The sequence below is a fragment of the Serinus canaria genome, chromosome 4A (assembly GCF_022539315.1).
Source record: "Serinus canaria isolate serCan28SL12 chromosome 4A, serCan2020, whole genome shotgun sequence".
In the NCBI taxonomy this organism is placed as follows: domain Eukaryota; kingdom Metazoa; phylum Chordata; class Aves; order Passeriformes; family Fringillidae; genus Serinus; species Serinus canaria.
Window position 1 is genome coordinate 16,397,284 of NC_066318.1, and position 19,197 is coordinate 16,416,480.

General features: G+C 47.5%; 1 protein-coding gene across 6 annotated transcripts in view; it reads right to left on the bottom strand.

The window, feature by feature from the left end:
• CAPN6 (calpain 6) overlaps positions 1 to 8,569 on the bottom strand; it is a 58,631-nt gene extending 50,062 nt beyond the window's left edge. For 5 of the 6 annotated variants that reach the window (XR_007777608.1, XR_003944939.2, XR_007777609.1 and 2 more), the window contains exons 1-3: positions 8,332 to 8,569; positions 2,258 to 2,344; positions 1,268 to 1,439 (exon numbers count right to left, since the gene is read on the bottom strand). Coding sequence is in view for 3 of the 6 variants with exons in the window: in XM_009090307.4 (XP_009088555.3) it covers positions 1,268 to 1,432 (165 nt within the window). In the remaining 3 variants the exon portion in view is untranslated. Of the gene's footprint in view, positions 1 to 1,267; positions 1,440 to 2,257; positions 2,345 to 7,945; positions 8,081 to 8,331 lie in introns of all 6 variants that reach the window. The other variant, XM_030228910.2, reaches the window with a different exon arrangement.
• Between the last annotated feature and the right edge of the window lie 10,628 nt (positions 8,570 to 19,197).

Consider the following 19,197-nt stretch of genomic DNA (forward strand, 5'->3'; position numbering starts at 1 on the left):
GACCTACAATTAGACTTCAAACCACTGACCACCACCTTGAACAATCTCACACACACAAGAATGGCCCAAAATGGCATCCTTGGCTAGAGTTTAGCTCTTGCTTCACATCTTTCATGAAGAACAAACACTCTTCCTGACCTCACTGTGAATGGTTGCACAGTATTTCCTCTTCTAGGAGGGGATGAAAGGCTCCAATAAACAGGAAGGTGCTCAGAAATAAAAATAAACCCACAGACTTTGGAATGTCTTCTTTTTCTTTCCCAAATTACTTCTCCTCATTCTTCAGTCTCATGTCTTACTTGGAAAACTGAAATGAGAAGCAGGAAAGCAACTCTTGGACTGCTGACTAAAATTCCAGTAGAGAAGCTGCTGTGAGGAATGGGCACCACCAGGAAAGAAGAAGAGAAGCACAAAAGAGAAGCAGCCTCAGGCCATCCTGGCAAAGGGAGTCCAGCCTTGGTCAACCTCATCTGCTGTCCCCTGTCACAGAGGACAGAACAGCACCAGCTGCATATGAAGGACATCACATTGGCATCGTGTTTTCTAAGGAAAGACACCCAAGTCTGTGCTTCCAGAAGATTAACTCCAATCCCAGAAGTGGACACGGTGAAGTAAAGGAGTGATTCATCACGCTTAAGGGCAAAAATACTGCATGCATCTGCCTGGAGGCTTCCACTGCCCTCTCCATTACACTTGTCACAGCAAGAGAACAGATGACACTGATGGAAAGCCAGGCTGGGGATGGGTTTGTTCTTCTGAATGGTTTGGTTATGGCTGTGAACTGATTTAAAAATACATGTGAAGCATAAAACCTCAGAGCAAACCAACTAACAGGCCATGGACATAGGTGGTATTAATGATTTGAAATGCCTGCTACATTAGTTACAATTCAAAGCAAATGACATACTTGTTTTCCTGTTAAGATGCCAGTAAAAGTGGCAAATAGACACAAGCATTACAGATAATAGCTGATCATTTGGCACAGAAAATCACTGGTGGCTATCTGAGGTTCTACACAAGTCAGAGACAAAATCCACTGTGAATTCAGCACAGCCATGCTGAGACCAGAGCTGGCATCAACCAACAAAGGAGAACTCTGCACTCTCTCAGGGTAGAACTTGCTGCTAAGGCTTCACCAGAACCAAACTGAAACAGCTGAGGGAGAGGGTGGCAATTCAGAATAGAACAAAGCTTTGCTCAGACACCTCTGGGTGGAAGTGTCTCTGCTGGAGGAGGCAGCAGGAGTGCAAACACATCCACCCGTTACCTTTGGCCGCTTCCATTCCACTTTCCCTTTTGCTGCTGAGTCGTAGTACAGGGATTCATCTGAGGCTGGAAACTCAGGGTCCTCAAAGAGGATCCCCTGCTGGAGGCACTGCCCCTTCAGCTCCTGGTACCTCTGATCTCGGAAGAGATGCACAGATGAGGACATCTTCTGTCTAGATAAGATCAACATTGGACAAACCATGAAGGCTCTTCAAAGTCCAGAGCTGACACCACTCCCTGGTCTTGAACAAGAGAGCATGTAACTTGTTCTAAATGAGATCACTGATTTATTTAAAATAAAACAAGAAAACTTCCCAGATTATAAATTAGACTATGTTAAAGACTAGGAAAGTATAAACCCAAGAAGATCTTCTAGATAAGAATCATATTTTTGTCTGAACAGAATTCTTATCAGGAAAGAGCCCAGGCCAGGCACAAACCCAACATTTTGCTTTGTCTAATTGATTGGGAAGGTAGCAGAGTGAGGCTTGGCTCTCAGTCTGCACCATGTGTGAAGGGCTGGGCCATCTTTCTGTCCTACATTCTTCTTCTGGCCACTACAGCTCAAATTATCTTCTCCAGATTTCATGCCTAAAAAAACCAAAACCAGATTTCCACATTTCTCCATCTTAATTTAAGTGACAATACTTTGGCTTCTACTATTGTCTTTGAACTTTATGTTACATTTCAGGGAACTAAATTCCCAGAAGGAGAAAATATTTGCAAATAATTGATGAGAACTAAAAGTATCTTTAAAAATCACAACAACAGCAAAAAACCCAAACAATGTGTTTCAACCCATAATTCCCAGAATCCTGATTACCAAACTTGGCAGGTTTATGGTCGCACCCACAGAGCTCAAATAAATTGCTTTAAAACATTTTACAAATGAGGAATCAATTACAGAAATCACTCAGGATTGTTTGAAATTTGGAGGACATGAGGGATGCTACCTCTGCTTCAAGAGAGTGGTGAGAGCATCTGAACTTACCCTGCTTGGAAAGGTCCTGTGTGTCAGTTCCTTCCCTCTTCCTTCTGGACACAGGTTGGAATTAGAGAAGTATCTCCCCTTCCTTGCCTACAGCAATAAAGACAAATGCAGGCTGAATTAACCAATGTCCTGCTCTGGAGCATGGCACCACATGGTCCTGGCAGCCTCCCACTGTGTCCAGCTGCAGGGAGCTCAGCTGGTGCTCCTTGAGCCACCTGCAGCACAAATTGGATGAGATTCCATAAATCTGCAGGAAACTAAACCAAGCTTTTGCAGGCGTGCAAGTGAGCACAGCGAGAGAAATACATAAGAGTAATGAGGAACACTTGGAAATGTCAAATTTATTGTGGTCTTTGTTCTTGTGAGTGAAAGCTGTTTGTGGATTCCCAATCCCTGGAGGTGTCCAAAGCCAGGTTAGATGGAGCTTGGAGCAACCCAGGACAGTGGAAGGTGTCCCTGCCCAAGGCAGGGGGTGGGACTGGATGGGCTCTAAGATCCCTCCCCATCAAAGCCATTTTGTGATTCTATTGCTTTCTGCTTCCTTATCTCCCTCAAAAAAAGTCTCAAGGCCTCTCACTTGGCAGGTGGCCTCCCAAGACCGGGCAAATAGATTTGCTTCCCCCACAAATTCAAGTGTAGAACAACTTATAATTTTACAGAGGTACCTCAGGGACCACAACAAAATAGTCTGACTAATTTGGGTGGGATATAGATTATTTCATGATAACTGGCATTGTTGATCATTAAAAATTCCCCATGAGCTATCTAACATTCTAAACCAAGACTATTTGTTTTTAAAATAGCCCCTGGGTGATGAGGTTTCTGTCACTGCCTAATTCATTGAGACAGGTCTTTCATGACCTCATTCCCCTGCCCTTTCTCCCCACCTGTCTGCCAGACAGGAACGTGAGTCCTTCCAGGATTAACACTCCATTCCACAACAGCCCGGAACGTTCTGGCAATGCACAGAAGGTGGTGACAAAGCACTGCCTGCCTCGCCCTGGGCTGCACAGGCAGTGCACAGCAAGGGAAACACTAACAAGGAGGAGGCTTCTCCTGCCAGGAGGCTTCTCCTGCCTGCTGAATGTCTCATTTCTACCCAGGAGGCACTGAACTGAAGTCCCATCACCATCTGGAGGAACCCATTTTCACAGGAACCCAGAGCTGCCCATTTTAAACTCAATAAGGAGATCTCTTTCTTCTTGGAAAGCTCTCCATCAAGAATGTCAGTGCAATTTCTGTACAACAGCCTGGTGGTTTGAGTGCTGAGGGTGGAGGAGCACAGCTGAGCCCATCTCTCCTGGAGTGTTCACCTACCAGGACATGGCCTGAGGCAGACCTGGCTCCCATTCCAAGGTTTATTTTTGAAGCAGCTCCCAGTTTTTGACCCTCAGTTGATGACTGAAGCTCCCAAACTAAGAAGCACACTCCTTCCTCCAGGTGGGGCATGGGACAGCAGAGCATCCCCTGCTCCACACCACAGCTTTACCCTGGTTCAGCCGGCACTCCAGCCTTGCAGTGCTGAGGAAACACTGCAGGGCTTGGCAGCTGCTCTGCCTTGTGATACAGATCAGCTGTGCTCAGTGGACTGAGAAACACAGTCCTAAAAATACTGCACCCCAGCCCAGAGACACTGTCGTTCTGCAGAGAGAAGGGACCACTGCAGGGGAGGGGCAGAGGAGAAAAGAAGAGGGAAAAAATGCTGAACAGCTCTCCAGGTCACCCAGCCCCCGGGGTATCAGCAGAAATACAGGAGGTCTCACTGAGCTTTCAACCTCGCAGCTTTTAAGTCTTTCTCTGCCCCTCTGTTTTTCCAGAGAGTTTCCCATCTTGATTAGGAAAAGGGATTCAGCAGAAGAGTGAAGTGGAGCTGGTGCAGAGTCCCCTCTTCAGCCTGACCACAGAACAATCTCAGTTTTACTTACAGTTTACTCTCAGAGATGATTCCTCTGCCAGAGCCAGCCAGAGCACAGCTAAATCACATTCAGCACTGGGCAAATACCAGCTCCTGGCCTTAGCAGCAGCCATAAATTAAAGGGACATTCCCTTGAAATCCAGGTATTCACCAGAGCATTAAGGTAAGCTTCGAGTGTTAAACTACCCAACAGTGTTTCTTTACACTCACATTTCCCTGTCTTAACCTTTCTCTCCCCCAGCTGCTACACAGGAGATCCACAACAAACAGCACTGACTGTCCAGACAAGCGTGTGAGGGAGAACTACACCCTCCTTATCCTTGAATCCTTGAATTAATCCAATAAACACACAAACCTGAACAGAATTCACCTGCTCTCATCCCACTTTGGTTACTCTGCGTGACCAAGTGACATGCAGGATAAAAACCCAGGCAGAGCAGTTACTGCAGCTGCTAAGCCCAGCCATCCCTCCCACTCCCATCCCGGCCCAGGGGGTTCAGGAACAGCAGGGCTGGGCTTTTCCTAACCAAACCCAGCCCTTTCAGCCCCAGAGACCAAGCAGCTGCAGAGGGCCCTTGGTGCCAGATGAAACTCCTCTGCAAGGAGGAGGCTTGATGTGCTGTAACACAAAAATTCTATCACACACCCCACTTTGCTGTTCCAGCTGCAGGACTCCAAGGAATTTCTGTGCCCAGCACCAGGACTAAAAGGGCAAAGAGCATTTCCAGTCAGGATTTAAGGCCACAGTTGGACAAAACTTTGAAAATGAAACTGCTTCTTCCTGAGAATCCTGAGTTCAGGCCCACATTCCTGCTGGTTCAGGAGCCCCTGACTGGGAAGGCCATGGAGGGATGCCAGAAACGATGCACACAGCATATTCCATGCTCTGGGGTAGCCTCCCAGGCTGAGAGAGCTGGGGTGCCTCAGCCTGCAGAAGAGAAGGCTCCAGGGAAACCTTAGAGCACCCTTTCAGTTCCTAAAGGGAGTTTATAAAAAAGAGGGAGAACAACCTTTCACAAGGGCAGACAGTGACAGGACAAGGAGAAGTGGTTTTAAATTGAAAGAAAGGAGGTTTAGATTAGGATACCAGGAAGAAATTCTTTCCTGAGAACTGGCACAGGTTGCCCAGAGAAGCTGTGGGCTCCCCATCCCAGGAAGTGTTCAAGGCCAGGCTGGATGGGACTTTGAGCAGCCTGGAAGATATCCCTGCCCAGGGTGGTGGGATGAGATGAGCTTTCCAACCCAAAGCATTCTGTTCTTGTATGAACCCAGTCTGAAGATTATTGTCCAAGTTATCACCTTAGCAGGACTAACAGCCACACCTGGTTCTCAGGTTTCTCTTTTGTACCTGCAGTTGTGTGCCTGTCTTGACAGCACACAAAAACCTCCCAGCTCCAAGCTCTGCTCCTTCAACACTGACTCCTCACCAAACCTCAAAGCCACTGTTTGGACTACGAGAGCAAAACAGGGACTCAAGTATTTCACTGTTTGCAAACATAGTTTTGTATTTTCCCAAACATCTCTGTCTCCACAGTTTGCTTCAGAACAATCAAACCAGTGAATGCCTCCAAAAAAGCAGCCCTGCAGCCAAAAGCTTTAAATTACTCTGAACTGGTTTTCTGTAAAAACGAATGAAAGGAACTTCCAGATCTCCAGCTGGAAAAGGTTATTGCTCTTTCTTGCTGTGCAGAGTGATCACAGGTCTTTACAACACAGTGACTTTGCAAATCTGTATTAAGTGCAGGGGAACTTAAAGCAGTTGAAAATCTTCCACTTCATAAACACTGTGGTTTCATGATCTTGGCTATCCCACTGCTACTGGAGAAATTTACTCATTCAAATTCTTTAAACAGCTCAAGACATTAACTGGGAGGCTTTATGCTGGACTGGATCTCCTCTCTTCCTCTGCATAGGCCAATAAAAATGTATAAACAGTGTTAGATCTGTGTTGTGTGGATGTGCAATTGCATTAGTAAGAATATATTCCATGTTAATCACATTTGCTGCACAGGATAATTTAATAGGACCCTGTCCAGTATAAATTACTGTGATCCAGGGTTCTCAGTAGTTTTGGATGGCAGTGCTCTCCCTGACTGGCTGAAACACCAAGTTTATTGTGTGCTCTGGGGATGCCATGATTGTGCAGCATTAGCCCTTCTTTCATCCAGTATTTGGATTGTCCAACAAAATAAGGTTAGTATGGCCATTTTACAGCCTCTGTAACTCAGGAATTTTAGAGGCATATAAAGAAGGTTTCTCTGTTAGCTCAGCTCAAGAATTAGCTATGGGAAGGAGACACAAGCATTTGCCTTCTTGCAGAAACAGCACCGTGCCAAACTTGTTCTGCTGTGCAGTTTTGCCATACTTAAAATCGAGAAAGAAAACTACATATTTTCATCTGGGAGTATCCCAGCCCATATCCTCTCACTTCTGAGCAGGAATGTGGGGGAGAGCAACTGGACAGCCCACAAGCTGTTTGCCTTCATGGCCTGGCAGAATCAACAGGCTATAAACCAAAGTTTTTCCACGATAAAATTAATGGCAACACTTGTACTGCAGCAGCACAGTGCTTATTAACCAGGTTCTTCTTTCACATCTCACTGGGACAGGAGAGGTGGTGTGGTACTTCAGCTGGGAGTCAGAATTCAGATTGCACTGCAGAGGACCAAGCCTGATGTTTCCTAAGCCAGGAGTGGAGCAGGAGCTCTGCCAAGAACCTGCCACTGATTTTTACAGCTTGTTCTCTCTCCATCTCTCTATCTCACCAGTTCCCAGTGAGATAAAGTGGAAACTCATTCTGACCCTTCAGGATGGGAGTACAGAAGCAAAGAGCTGCTGAGGAAAGCTGCCCTTGCAGGTGACTGTGCCCAAGGGGGAACAGCTGCACCCGGCATGAGCAGAAACACCCCAGATTTGTAGGGCTGGCTGATGGTCAGGGGTGTGTGGGATCTTTTCAGCTTGAAAAGTGAAGTCAATACACACCTGTGATTGTTCAGCTGATTTCATAGTCAAAACCACTCAAAGTCCTGGCAGAACACACTCAGAGGGGATAAACTCTGGCTGGACTCCCTCTCTTCCCTCCTTGCCTTTTCCATGAGAGTTTATCCCCGATAGCTGCCCATGGAACACTTTACTGTTCTCTCTCTCCCCTCAGGCAAGGGCAAAGATTTAAAAAGAAATGGCATTAGCAGCAGAGCAGACTTTTACCTCCACCTGATTCCAGGTGAAACCTTCAACAAAATCCTGAAATTCTTAAAGATCACTGCAGCAGAGACAAAACCCATGACTCCTTTCAGGATTTTCCAAAGTGCACTGGTGTCCTCATGTTTTAAGAAGCCTTGTCCATCAGTGGCTTCCAGTATAGCCTCAAAATCAGACACATTTTCAGTTAACATCAGAGAGGTACAATTCCAGTTAGATTTTTTTTAAGAAGTCATTTAGTACAGTAGATAGCAATTGTGGTAATTAACATTAATCCAGTTAAGTGATCTATAAAAAGCTCTGAAGAAAATGCAAACAGAATTGTCATTTAATTCATTCAAGCCAAGGTTTTGTGCTGAAAAGGAAACAGCTTTCTTCAGAATTCCAGTACCTCTCCATTCTGCCTTTTCATAAAAGTTCGTTCAAATAAAGAGGGTAAAAAGAGATTGCAAATTAATCAGTAACTCCTTATCAGGCCACTCCATTATTTTATATATCCACTTATCAATTATTTTAAATACAGTTCAACAATCTCTCATTCACAAGAACAATAAAAAAAAACCAAAACCAACCTTGAATTTCACAGTGAAAGAATCCACGGAGAGAACTGACAATATTTTGGAAGATCAGAGACAGGATGGCAAATGGAATTATATGAGCAGAGATCAAATCACACTTTATCAGTTTGGCCCCTTTCTTTGGAATAACTGTAGAGAGAAGAGTGGAGTGGAAGTGGTTATCCCAGAAGAAAGGAGAGCACCCATGCCTTGGTAATAAATCCTGCAGTAAATTTGGCTCAGAGTTAGCACAGAGCTGTGACTTTCTGACATAACTACTTATTAAACCAACTCAAGTAATCCAAAGCATTTTCTCCCCGTGTTGGCTCGTTAGGGTTCACGCAGAGCTTTCACTCCTGGTGACAAAGGTGTTAATGAGTAAACACCCGTCGGGCACTCACCTGGCTGGGGTCAGAGCTGCTGGGGCACTTCAACTCCAAAGTGGCTCCTGCAAACAATGATCCCTCGGCTTCTTAACGTGGAATTCTCTGGGCTGTACCACGATCACATCTCCAGGGGGGTGTGTGTTGGGATAGCTCTTCCAGAGATGTCCCAGGGACACCAGGAAAGTTCTGAGCTGACCCAAAGTGCAGAGGCTCATGCGCTCCTGACACACAGACCATCAGCTGTGCCTGGGGCTGGAACTGTGAATGAACTCTTAAAGAAGGAGATAAGGCCAGGCTGTTTGGCAAGAGTTGCAGGGTTTGTTTGGATTTTTTTTTCCTTTTTTTTTGGAGGGAAAATAACAGATTAATGTGCACCGTGAAAAAAAAAATTACATTCCTTATTAGGCTGCACAGCACTCATCCTTTTCTCCCTGTCCTAGTAAAGGAATTGGTATCACTTCATGGGGGTAACAAAGTTTAGAACACAGAAAATAATACATTTCTCAGTGCTGAAGCAAAATAAAAAGCAGGACACAAAGAAATTCTCCACAAAAAATGGTTTTGGAAAAACAAGCTTCTCTCCATACTTTGCTCAGCCTCAATTTCCTCTTGGGTAAATCCTAAACATCTGGGTTAATTTGACTTGAATTTTTTCTGATTTGAGGACTATGACACCTTTATTTTGCCATTATGTGGCTTTTATTTTTATTTTAGTAAATGTAGTCCCATTTTTGAACAAGCACCATTTCAAAATGCATTACAAAATTCCATCTATACCATAGTTTTATTTATTCTCCCCAGTTTTCTTCCTCCATTTAATCCTCATTTTAGCATAACTGGTCTAAGTTTACAAATAGGTTCATTCCTTCTCCTCAACATTATTATTGAGCAAATTTCCTAGAGGAGACTGGACCTCAGGGGATGAGTTACATCCACAAAATACTCTGAAGATGATTAAGAAGTATCACAAATTTCTGTACTGCAAGGTTCACCACAGGACTATTTGCTCTTTTACCCCAATTCCTTTTGAATGCACGCTGAAATTTGGACTGAAAGTGCCTGGAAGCTGCCACTACAGTTTTACCATTTCATGAGTAAAAAAGCCTTACAAACTAAAGCCATGTGTTTCCAATTCCTGATTGAGTAAGTAGCCCAGAGTTTAAATCATAATAAAAAGCTGATGCCTGTATTACACGCACACTGTGATTCATTTGCACAGCTGAGGGAAGAACATGGAAACTCCCACAAGAGCACAACAAAATTCAACTCTGTGAGCTGATAATAGTATTCACAGCTTATTAGAAGTGTTCTTGCAGTGGCTGCCTTTGCTTTGATCCAGTGCAGAACAAAACCATGAGAACTTTTTGATGTCAGTGGTGTAATCCAAGAATTGGATGGGATTTGTCTGGGCTGAGGAGGAGTTCTTGCTGGAAGTCTTGTCAGAAGCAGAAATTCCTGTGGACAGGCAGCAAGATGAGTTACACATCTTGCTAATGGGAAAAAAAAAAACACCTGGAAAAGAGGTCTCAGTTATTTTGAACCCTTTAACCTTACAACATTGTACCTGAAATCCTTGGATGAACCCTGCAGCCTTTGGCTACCTTTGGTGGATGTGTCCCCTCCTCTGGACTGGTTTTCCATCCGTGACTGTGCTGCACCTCCTGGTGTGCCCAATTTCCTCACTGCTCTCCTGCACAGCCTGCAGGCACCCTCTGAGCAGTGCCCCACCACACTCTACCCTGCTCCAGACTTGCTCCTTTCTAAACCTGACTCTTCCTGCACTCTCAGCAGCAAACCAGAGCCCAGAGCCTGTTTTGTAAAGAGACACCACAGCTCAAGGAACCACCAGAACTCACTCCTTCACAAGGTCTTCTATACCCCACATCTGTGCATTCAGCACCTTGAGCTCAGAGCCCATCATACCTTCAGAAATCCCTGCCCATCACCTTGCACACACCCTCCACTGCCAGGTTCTTGTGTCCCACCAGAGATATGTTCATCTATTATTCACTGAATTTCATGGGGCAATTTATTAATAAAACATGAGGTGGTTTCCAGCAGAGATTTGACTTAAATCCTACATGTTTACTCCACCCTTTTTAACTCAAGCAGTTTGAATAAAGAAGAGCCCAAGAAATCTGAAAACTAAGCAAGATTCACTGAAAATTTTCAGAGTTGTGTATCCAGTCATGCCTGATTTTGCTCAACAACAGCATTTTGAACCTGGATCACTCATCCTTCACATTGTGGAATTTTGACAACAGGTTCCTTCCTACTGTGTCCTAAAGAATAAATGACATGAGGGGTTGGAGTAAAGGATCAGTCCCAGACTGGTGGCTTGCTGGCACTGAGTTAAAGGAAGACAATCCCTAAAACAGAAGTCACAGAAGGGGCTGTGCTTTGCCCCTGTCTACTTCTAACAGAAGTGCACAGAGCAGGCTTTATCCCCTAACTACTTTAACCACAATCAGAAGAAAAAATTCTAAAAAGACAAGGCAGCACTACCCTGCAGGGTTTGAAGTGGAGTTTGGAGTTATTTTCCAGGCAGACTGATCACAGGGGGAAGGAGGAGAAGGGGAACAGCCCTGCGAGGGAAGGGCCCCGGGATTTATTTCCCTGCCAGACACACGAAATCCTCCCTCCCGCCTGCCAGCCCAGGGAGGGGGAACGTGGCCGCGAGGTGGCGGCATCGCCCAGGGATGCGAGGGTGGGAAAGGCAAGGCAAGGGAGAGGTGCGACAGGCAAGGATGGGGTGGGACAGGCAAGGGAGAGGTGGGACAGGCAAGGGAGAGGTGGGAGAGGCAAGGGAGAGGTGGGACAGGCAAGGATGGGGTGGGACAGGCAAGGATGGGGTGGGACAGGTAAGGGAAGTGACAAGTAGCTAAGGTGTGATAGCTCCCTTGCATTACCTTGCATATTATTATTCCCTAGCTTTGTGTTCCCTTGCCTTACCCTGCCTACACTTCCCTTGCCTTCATACCACTTGTCTTGCCTTGCCTACTGCTTCCTTGCCTTGCCTTCCCTTCCATTCCCTGCACCTCTTGCCTTTCTTTGCCAAGCCCTGCCTTACCCTTCCCTTGCCTTTTCTAGCCCATCATTGCCTTGCCTTGCCTTGCCACCACTCCCTTGGGGCCACAGACCCTTGAACACCAAGGGCGGCCCTTCTCCCTGGAAAACAAAACTCACCAGTGAGGTTCCAGAGGTCAGTTTGCAAAAGACACTTCAATCTCTCGAAGAAGCCTCAATTTGCAGTGGTGGCAGCTTGGGTCTGGGAGACATACTGGTTTTTGTTCCCCTTGGGAGGCCTTTTGCAGCTGGAGTGTGCTTGGAGCTCTGGGCTTTGTGGTTTTCAAAACCCCAACCCTAGGCATAACCCTAACCCTAACCCTAGGCAGTAAACGCAGCCTTGGGCTGAGGCAGGTTCCAAGGAAAAAGCTGTGGAGGAAGGCATGTTGTGGGAGTTTTGTGTTCCCCTTGGGATACCTTTTGCAGCTGCAGCGTGCCTGGAGCTCTGGGCTTTGTGGTTTTCAGAACCCTATCAGATGAGCAGACACCCACAGCCACAGGCCCCTGAAAAAAACACTAGCGTTTTCCATGGGAAACAAAAGTCACCAGCCCAGGTTCCTGGTGCCAGTTTGCAGCAGCCATTTGGAACTGTCAAAGCAGCCTGAGTTGGCATGGGTGCCAGCTTGGGTCTGGGAGGCATCCTGTGCAATGCAGAATTTCAGGAGCCAGCACTGAAATTTCAGGAACCGGGCACTCCGGAGCACAGGCCCCTGAACACCAAGGCCAGCCTTTCCTCTGGGGAACAAAAGTGACCAGCCCAGGTTCCTGGTGTCAGTTTGCAGAAGGGACTAGGCACTGTCAAACCGGCCCAAGTTGGCACTGGTGGTAGCTGGGGTCTGGGAGGCATCTGCACAATGCAGAATTCCAGCAGGCAGACGGCCATTTTGGGCCTCAGACCCCAGAACAACTCTTCAGACCTTTTCCCCAGGAAACAAAACTCACCTGTCTGAAGTTCCTTGTGTCAGTTTGCAGGAGGCACTTGGCACTAGCAAAGCAGCTCGAGTTGGCACTGGTGGCAGCTTGGGTCTGGGAGGCATTCTGTGCAATGCAGAATTCCAGCAGGCAGACAGCCACTCCGGGCCACAGGCCCTGAACAACAGTTCATGCCTTTTTCCCAGGAACGAAACTCACCTGTCTGAGGTTCCAGATGTCACTTGGCAGGAGGCACCTGGCACTATGAAAGCATCTCCAGTTGGCACTGGTGGCAGCTGGGGTCTGGAAGGCATCTGCACAATGTGGAATTCCAGCAGGCAGATGGCCATTTTGGGCATCAGACCCCAGAACAACTCTTCAGGCATTATCCCCAGGAAACAAAACTCATCTGTCTAGGTTCCTGATGGCAGATTGCAGGAAGCACTTGGCACTGTCAAAGCAGCCCAAGTTGGCACTGCTGGTGGTTTGGCTCTGGGAAGCATCCTGCATAATGTTGCTGGAGCTCTTGGCTTTTTGGTTTTCAAGACCCTAACCAAAGATGTAACCCCAACCCTAACCCTAGGCACTAAACCCAGCCTTGGGCTAAGGCTGATACCAAGTAAAAAGCTGTTGAGGAAGCCATGTTGTGGCAGGTTTGTTTTCCCCTTGGGATGCCTTTTGCAGCTGCAGTGTGCCTGGAGCTCTGGGCCTTCTGTTTTCAGAAGCCTAAACCTAGGTGTAACCCTAACCCTAGGTGTGACCCTAACCCTAACCCTAGGTGTGACCCTAACCCTAACCCTAGGTGTGACCCTAACCCTAACCCTAGGTGTGACCCTAACCCTAACCCTAACCCTAACCCTAATCCTAGGTGTAACCCTAACCCTAACCCAAGGTGTGACCCTAACCCTAACCCTAGCTGTGACCCTAACCCTTACCCTAGGTGTGACCCTAACCCTAACCCTAGGTGTGACCCTAACCCTAGCTGTGACCCTGACCCTAACCCTAGGTGTGACCCTAACCCTAGGTGTGACCCTGACCCTAACCCTAGGTGTGACCCTAACCCTAACCCTAGGTGTGACCCTAACCCTAACCCTAGGTGTGACCCTAACCCTAACCCTAGGTGTGACCCTAACCCTTACCCTAGGTGTGACCCTAACCCTAACCCTAGGTGTAACCCTAACCCTAGCTGTGACCCTGACCCTAACCCTAGGTGTGACCCTAACCCTAACCCTAGGTGCTGCTGGAGGCTGTGTGGGGAGAGTTGTCCTCAAATGAGGGGTTTGCAGGCTGTGGCCCAGTAGAGCTTGAAGTAATATTAAAAATATAAGCAATGAAGTTGTTTTATTCTGTTATTATCTTGCTTTTGTGTTCCACTAATGTTTTGCAGTAGAGTATTTTTATTGTATTTTTTTATTCTTTTACTAGGTAAGCCATGTTTATGAAATAAAGGTTGTAGGGCTGGGGCCACAGAGAACATAAAGGCTTGGCACAGGAGGCAGACCCAAACCCACATGGAGCTGAAATAAATGCCACAGGGAAGGGATGGAGCTGCAGCAGCTGCCCAGGGGCTTCCAGCCCAGCCAGGGGTGGATTCTCAGGGGATTCCTGGGGCTCAGAACCAGCCCAAGGGCACATTTTGGGACGGGAAACCTTGGGCTCAGTGGCTGTTCCTTGCCCCTGTTGCCAGCTGGGGTGAGAGGGAAGGGTGTGCTTGGGATCAGGTCTCATTAGCAGAGCCCATTTGGGATGGGTTTGACAGCTCATGGAGATACTGAAGTGGCAATGGAGGGACTGATTTGTGTCTTTGTTAACATCCCTGGGCTGCAGTGAGAACCAGGAGCAGCTTTTAGCTGGAGGCAGAGGGAAGCTGAGGAGCTGGAGCTGAGGCAGCACAACTGGCAAGACACAAACATGGCATGGCTGGGGTTGAAACCCCTGTGGGGCAGGGACAGGGTAGGGACTGAAAGGTTGGAGATAAATTGAAGATCCTGCCAAGAACCTGGAGCAGCTTCACCTGACAGCAGTGGGGAGATGGAGAGCTGGAGTGGAAACTGAGCTGGCAGTGAAATAAAGCTTGTGAGGCTGGAGCTGAAATAACTGTGGGGTTGGGATGGGAGAGCAGCTGTAGTGGAGCTGAAATAACTGTGGGGTTGGGATGGGAGAGCAGCTGTAGTGGTGGAGCTCATGGTGGGGCTGGGCTGGAGCTATAGCAAAGATCCTGCTGTGAGAACCTACCATCAGCTACCTGATGGCAGTGGGAAGAAGTGGAACGAGCTGAATGGGCAGAGCTGGCAGTGATATAAAGCTTGTGGGGCTGGGATGGGGACTAAAGGAGCTGAAATCAGCCCTTTCCCACTTCTCTGGCAGTGAGGGCCCCGTGCAGTGGAGCAGGATGGGTGTTTTTGGGGCACACAGGACACATCCCCTGCTGCCATTCACCTTCTGTGTGGGCAGGCGTCAATCAAGCTGAAAAACACACATGAAGAGAAAACTCCCCTAGGGGCTCACAGAGACAGGAGTTCCCTTCTCTTTGAATTGCCATTCGTATTCCGAGTGTTGTGTAAACATTAAATATTTAAAACATTGCCTGTAGCACTCTTGTTTCGCGGTGGGATTTGGATAAAGCCATTCCTGTCTCAGGGTCATGAGAAATGTGCTCAGGCTTAGCGTGTTCCCCTTCTCCATCAGAGATTCCAGGGCCTCCAGGAGTGCTGCCCCTCTCACACAGCCTGAAATCAGAGCCTTGTTTAACATTGGCAGGAGCTGGACGGGGTTTGGCCCGTGTTTGTCGTGTCATTCCTGGTCTGTGGGATGCTGCTGCTGCTGCAGGAACATTGTCCAAACCTCCCCTAGCATGGGAGCAGCTCTGCACTCCCAGACAGAACCCACTGCACCAAGCTTTAGGGGTTTTTTTGCAGTGCCCAGGCCATGCTCACTGCAGCTCATATCTGCTTTGGAACCCCGCATGTTTCAGCTTGGACACTTGATCATACAATGCCATTTTTTTATTTTGTGAAAGTCTGTCTTCTTGCAGTTTCAGGTGCCAGCTCTGCTCTCACAGTGCTGGTGATTTCTTGCGCTGGTAACTCTTAGCACTTGTTGTAGTTTCCCAGGTGAAACTCTTCACATGGAGTCTGAAGGTGTGATCATCCCCCTCCTGCTGGTGCCTGGAGACCAAAGAAATTCTGAGCCCATTTTGGGCACTTGCTGTGTTTTTTCTGTGGTCCCAGGTGATTCTCCAGGTGACAGAAACTTGTGGCCACATCAAGAGCTGAAAGTCTCCTGAGTTTTAGCTTACTGTTCTAAATATTCTTTTCCTAGTTCTGGTGCCTGGCATTTAGATGATCTCCTTTTCTGACCAGAAAAGCAGAGTATGGTGAGTCATTTAAAAATTTAAGGATATTAAGGGCAGGCTTGGCTTTATGCACCTAAATCTGTGTCAAGGGGACAGAAAGGTGTGTTTTAGTTTCTGTTTTAATGGGGTATGCCTTGTGGGGATGCTGCACTGTCTTGTGTGTGCCTGGAGCCTGTTCCAGGGTACTTTGTCAAGAAACAGGAACGAGGGGATTGTCCTTTAGGAGGAGAGCACGGGAGGACACATTTGCCCTTGTCCTCAAGTTCTCCAGCACATAACTGCATTCCCCCCTTGTGTCCCCTCCCCATCCAAAGCATGACCCATTCATTTGCAGAGCTACAAAAGCTTGGCCTCATCTCCCCACACTTGGCTCCTGCTCCTGCTGTGTGTGCACAAGCAGTGCATGGGTGGGCGACCTCATTTGAGAGCTGATTTCATTACAGATCAACTGTGTTCCTCCCCTCATGGATCTCATAGTTATCTTCCTCCCTGATGAGGAATTCTTAATTAAAGCATGGACAATTTGTGACAGAATGGCATATTCCAAAGATTTTTCTTTCCTGCTTGCACAAATGTGTCTCTCTCCAGAGGCCAGGCTGGTCATATGTTAATTTAAAATGCAGGTTTTATTGCTGCACCCTGCTCTAGGTGCTGCTTACCTTTCTAGGCAGCACTGGAAGAAACACCATTTACAGGCTGATTTGGCTGCAGGTTATTCCAGGCTTCTGTCCTGTGTTAATTCAACCTTATGTCAGCATTGGTGCCTTATTTTTCAGCCAAAGTGTGGCCATGTCAGAGTGGATTCTTTGTCCCCCTCCTGTGCCCAAGAAGAGCAACTGATTTCTCCTGTTCCACCAACCCTGAAGACCTGAGCAGATCCCAGGAAGATCATTGTGCTTCCCTCAGTGCTCTCTTCCACTGTGGCCACTGAGGGCTGTGGCACTCACAGGGACCCTGCCATGTCCCCAAAGACACTGAGGCCACATCAGAGCAAGGGAGCTGTGCTGCCTCCAGGACTCCAGCAGTGCTGCCCAGCTCAGCCCCTGCCCTGTCACACTGGGGGATGATCTGGAGGCCTGGTTTAACCCCAACCCCACACAGCCACTCACTCACTGCCTTCCCAGGGGATGGGGAGGAGTCAGAAGGGTGAAAGAACTCGTGGATTGAGATAAAAGCAGTTTAATGCATCAGAATGGAAGAAACTGACCATGATGATGATAATAAAAAAGAGAATTACAATGTACAAAGCAAGGGATGCACAATGTAGTTGTCCAGCCCCTGGATGGCTTTCCCTCAGTTTATGGGGTAAGCAGGACTCCAGATGGTCTGGAATGTCCTTGGGTCAGTTGGGGTCAGCTGTCCTGACTGTGACCCCTCCCTGTTCCTTGTGCCCTGAATCTCCTCACTGGCAGGGCATGAGAGGCAGAAAAGTCTGAGCACAGACACTGCTTAGCCATGACTGAAAACAAGAGTGTTATCAACATTATCCTCACACCAACTCCAAACCACAACAGTTGGTGCTACTGGGAAGAAAATTAACTCTCTCCCAGCCAAAACCAGGCCAGGGAACTCTTAGTCAGGTCTCTCATGTTCAGAATATATGAATATTAAAAGCTTTTGCATAAGTTTTTGAGGCAGCTAAAGATGCAGGTCAGCCTGATGAGGCTGACAAAGCAGTGATAAAATTAAAGCAGTGCCACTCAGGGGTTTTCACAGCTCCCTGGAGGCTCTCCCCATGGTTATGGTCACTCCCATCCTTTGGGACACCTCTGCTTTGGAAGGTGGTCCAGCACTCCCTGGTGTGTTGTCTGGAGCACAGCACAGAGCCAGCCTGGGGTGACAACCTGAAAAAAGCTTTTTAAATAACAAGATTTGATGGCAGATGTTGAAAGGGAGCAGCAGAAAGTGGGGTCAAACTCTGGATTTGATGGCCCTGGCTCAGGAAGCCCAAAATCTGAACACAGATGCTTAGCATCATTTCCATGCATCTAAAATCCTCCTCTGTGTTATCTTGACAAACCAGGAAAAGCAGAAGGCAGCAGCCAAGGGGTTTTGAACCAGGCCAGAAGTTACTTCAGTCCAAACAACTGATACCACATAAGGGCTGACACACTCAGACTGAGACTTTTCAAGAGCAAAAACTTTTGCTGCTCTGATGTACCAATGTTGCCATTGTATTGCAAAGGTTCCATCTTGCTAGAGTTTTGCACCTCCTTGATGTTTCTCGTAGGCAGCTCCTCTGAGCACTGACTCTTCCTTCTTCTCACAGGGCCAGCTGACTCCAGTTCCCCCTCAATTAACCACCCACTCTTTTAGAACACTCTCCTTCTTCTTGGCTACACCTGTGGCCTGTTAGAGTCAGGCCTGTTCCTAATCTCTAATAATTGTCTCAGCTGCAACTCCTTAAGGGGTAACATTACTTTCTATACTCCCTTTATTTTCTTATATTGTGTCCTCCTACATACCAACATATTCCAGGATCCCTGATCTTCATTTCTGTCTAGGTCCAGGCTGATGCAGCAGGAAGGCCAGGCTGTGGAAGCTGAATTTTGCTCTCACAACAATAAATCTGGAGTGATTCCGTATGTGCCAGAGGAGTTCCTGCTAGGACAGCAGCATCATTTCCAATGGCTTGCAGTGCTGGCTGGGGGTGCCACACCAACAGCACTTAGATTTCCTTTTAACTCTCTCTCCAGAGTGCCTGGAATAGCTGTGATAGATGCACACAGCAGGTTTTTCAGAACATTTTGCATGGGCAGCAGCACTTCCTGCAGGATTTTATTGGCCTGATCCAACACATAGCCCCTGAAAGAGACACCAGGCTGCTTTATTGTTGGCTCCTCAAGTGCGCACGCACACAAGCAGAGAGCTTTCTAAAGCACCCGTTCTGCTTTCTGATAACATTTCCTTCAGTTTCAGCCCATGCACATTCACACAAAGGCTGCCCTGAGTCTGGTTTTCTCCTGGTTTCATGATGGGAACTGCATTTTTTTCCACGTGGCCTTTCCCTGCACTGTCTGTGCTGCTCTGCCCTGCCCAGGCACAAGTGGGTGCCACACTTTGCCAAGAGCAGCGATGGGTTGGCAGCCCAAGCTTTACTGTCATTTCTCAGGGCTCACAGGGAAAAAAGCTTTTGTCCTCACTGTGGTTCTGACAGAGAGGCTGGGAAAGGAAAACTTGGAGCTTTTTCAGGCCCGTGTGGAAAGGCAGGACAAACACAGTGCAGCTCTCAAATCTCACCAAACTTCCCCAAACTCATGTGGGACTGCACGGCCCTTGCCCAGGCCCTGGATGCCAGGGCAGAGTTCAGATGGGGGCCACATTTGCTGCTCTGAATCCGCAGTTTTATCTGCAGTGCTCACACAGGGAAAGAGCTGCCCTTATTTTCATCTTTTCTCCCAGAGCGGGACCTGCATAGAGCTCATCCCTTTAGGGAAAAGGATGGGCCCTGCACAGGTTGGGCTGCTTCAGTCAGGCAGGTTTGTATCTTAATTAATTCAGGGGCATCAAATTCGCTCCCCAGCCTCTTTTTTTTTCTGTATTTATAC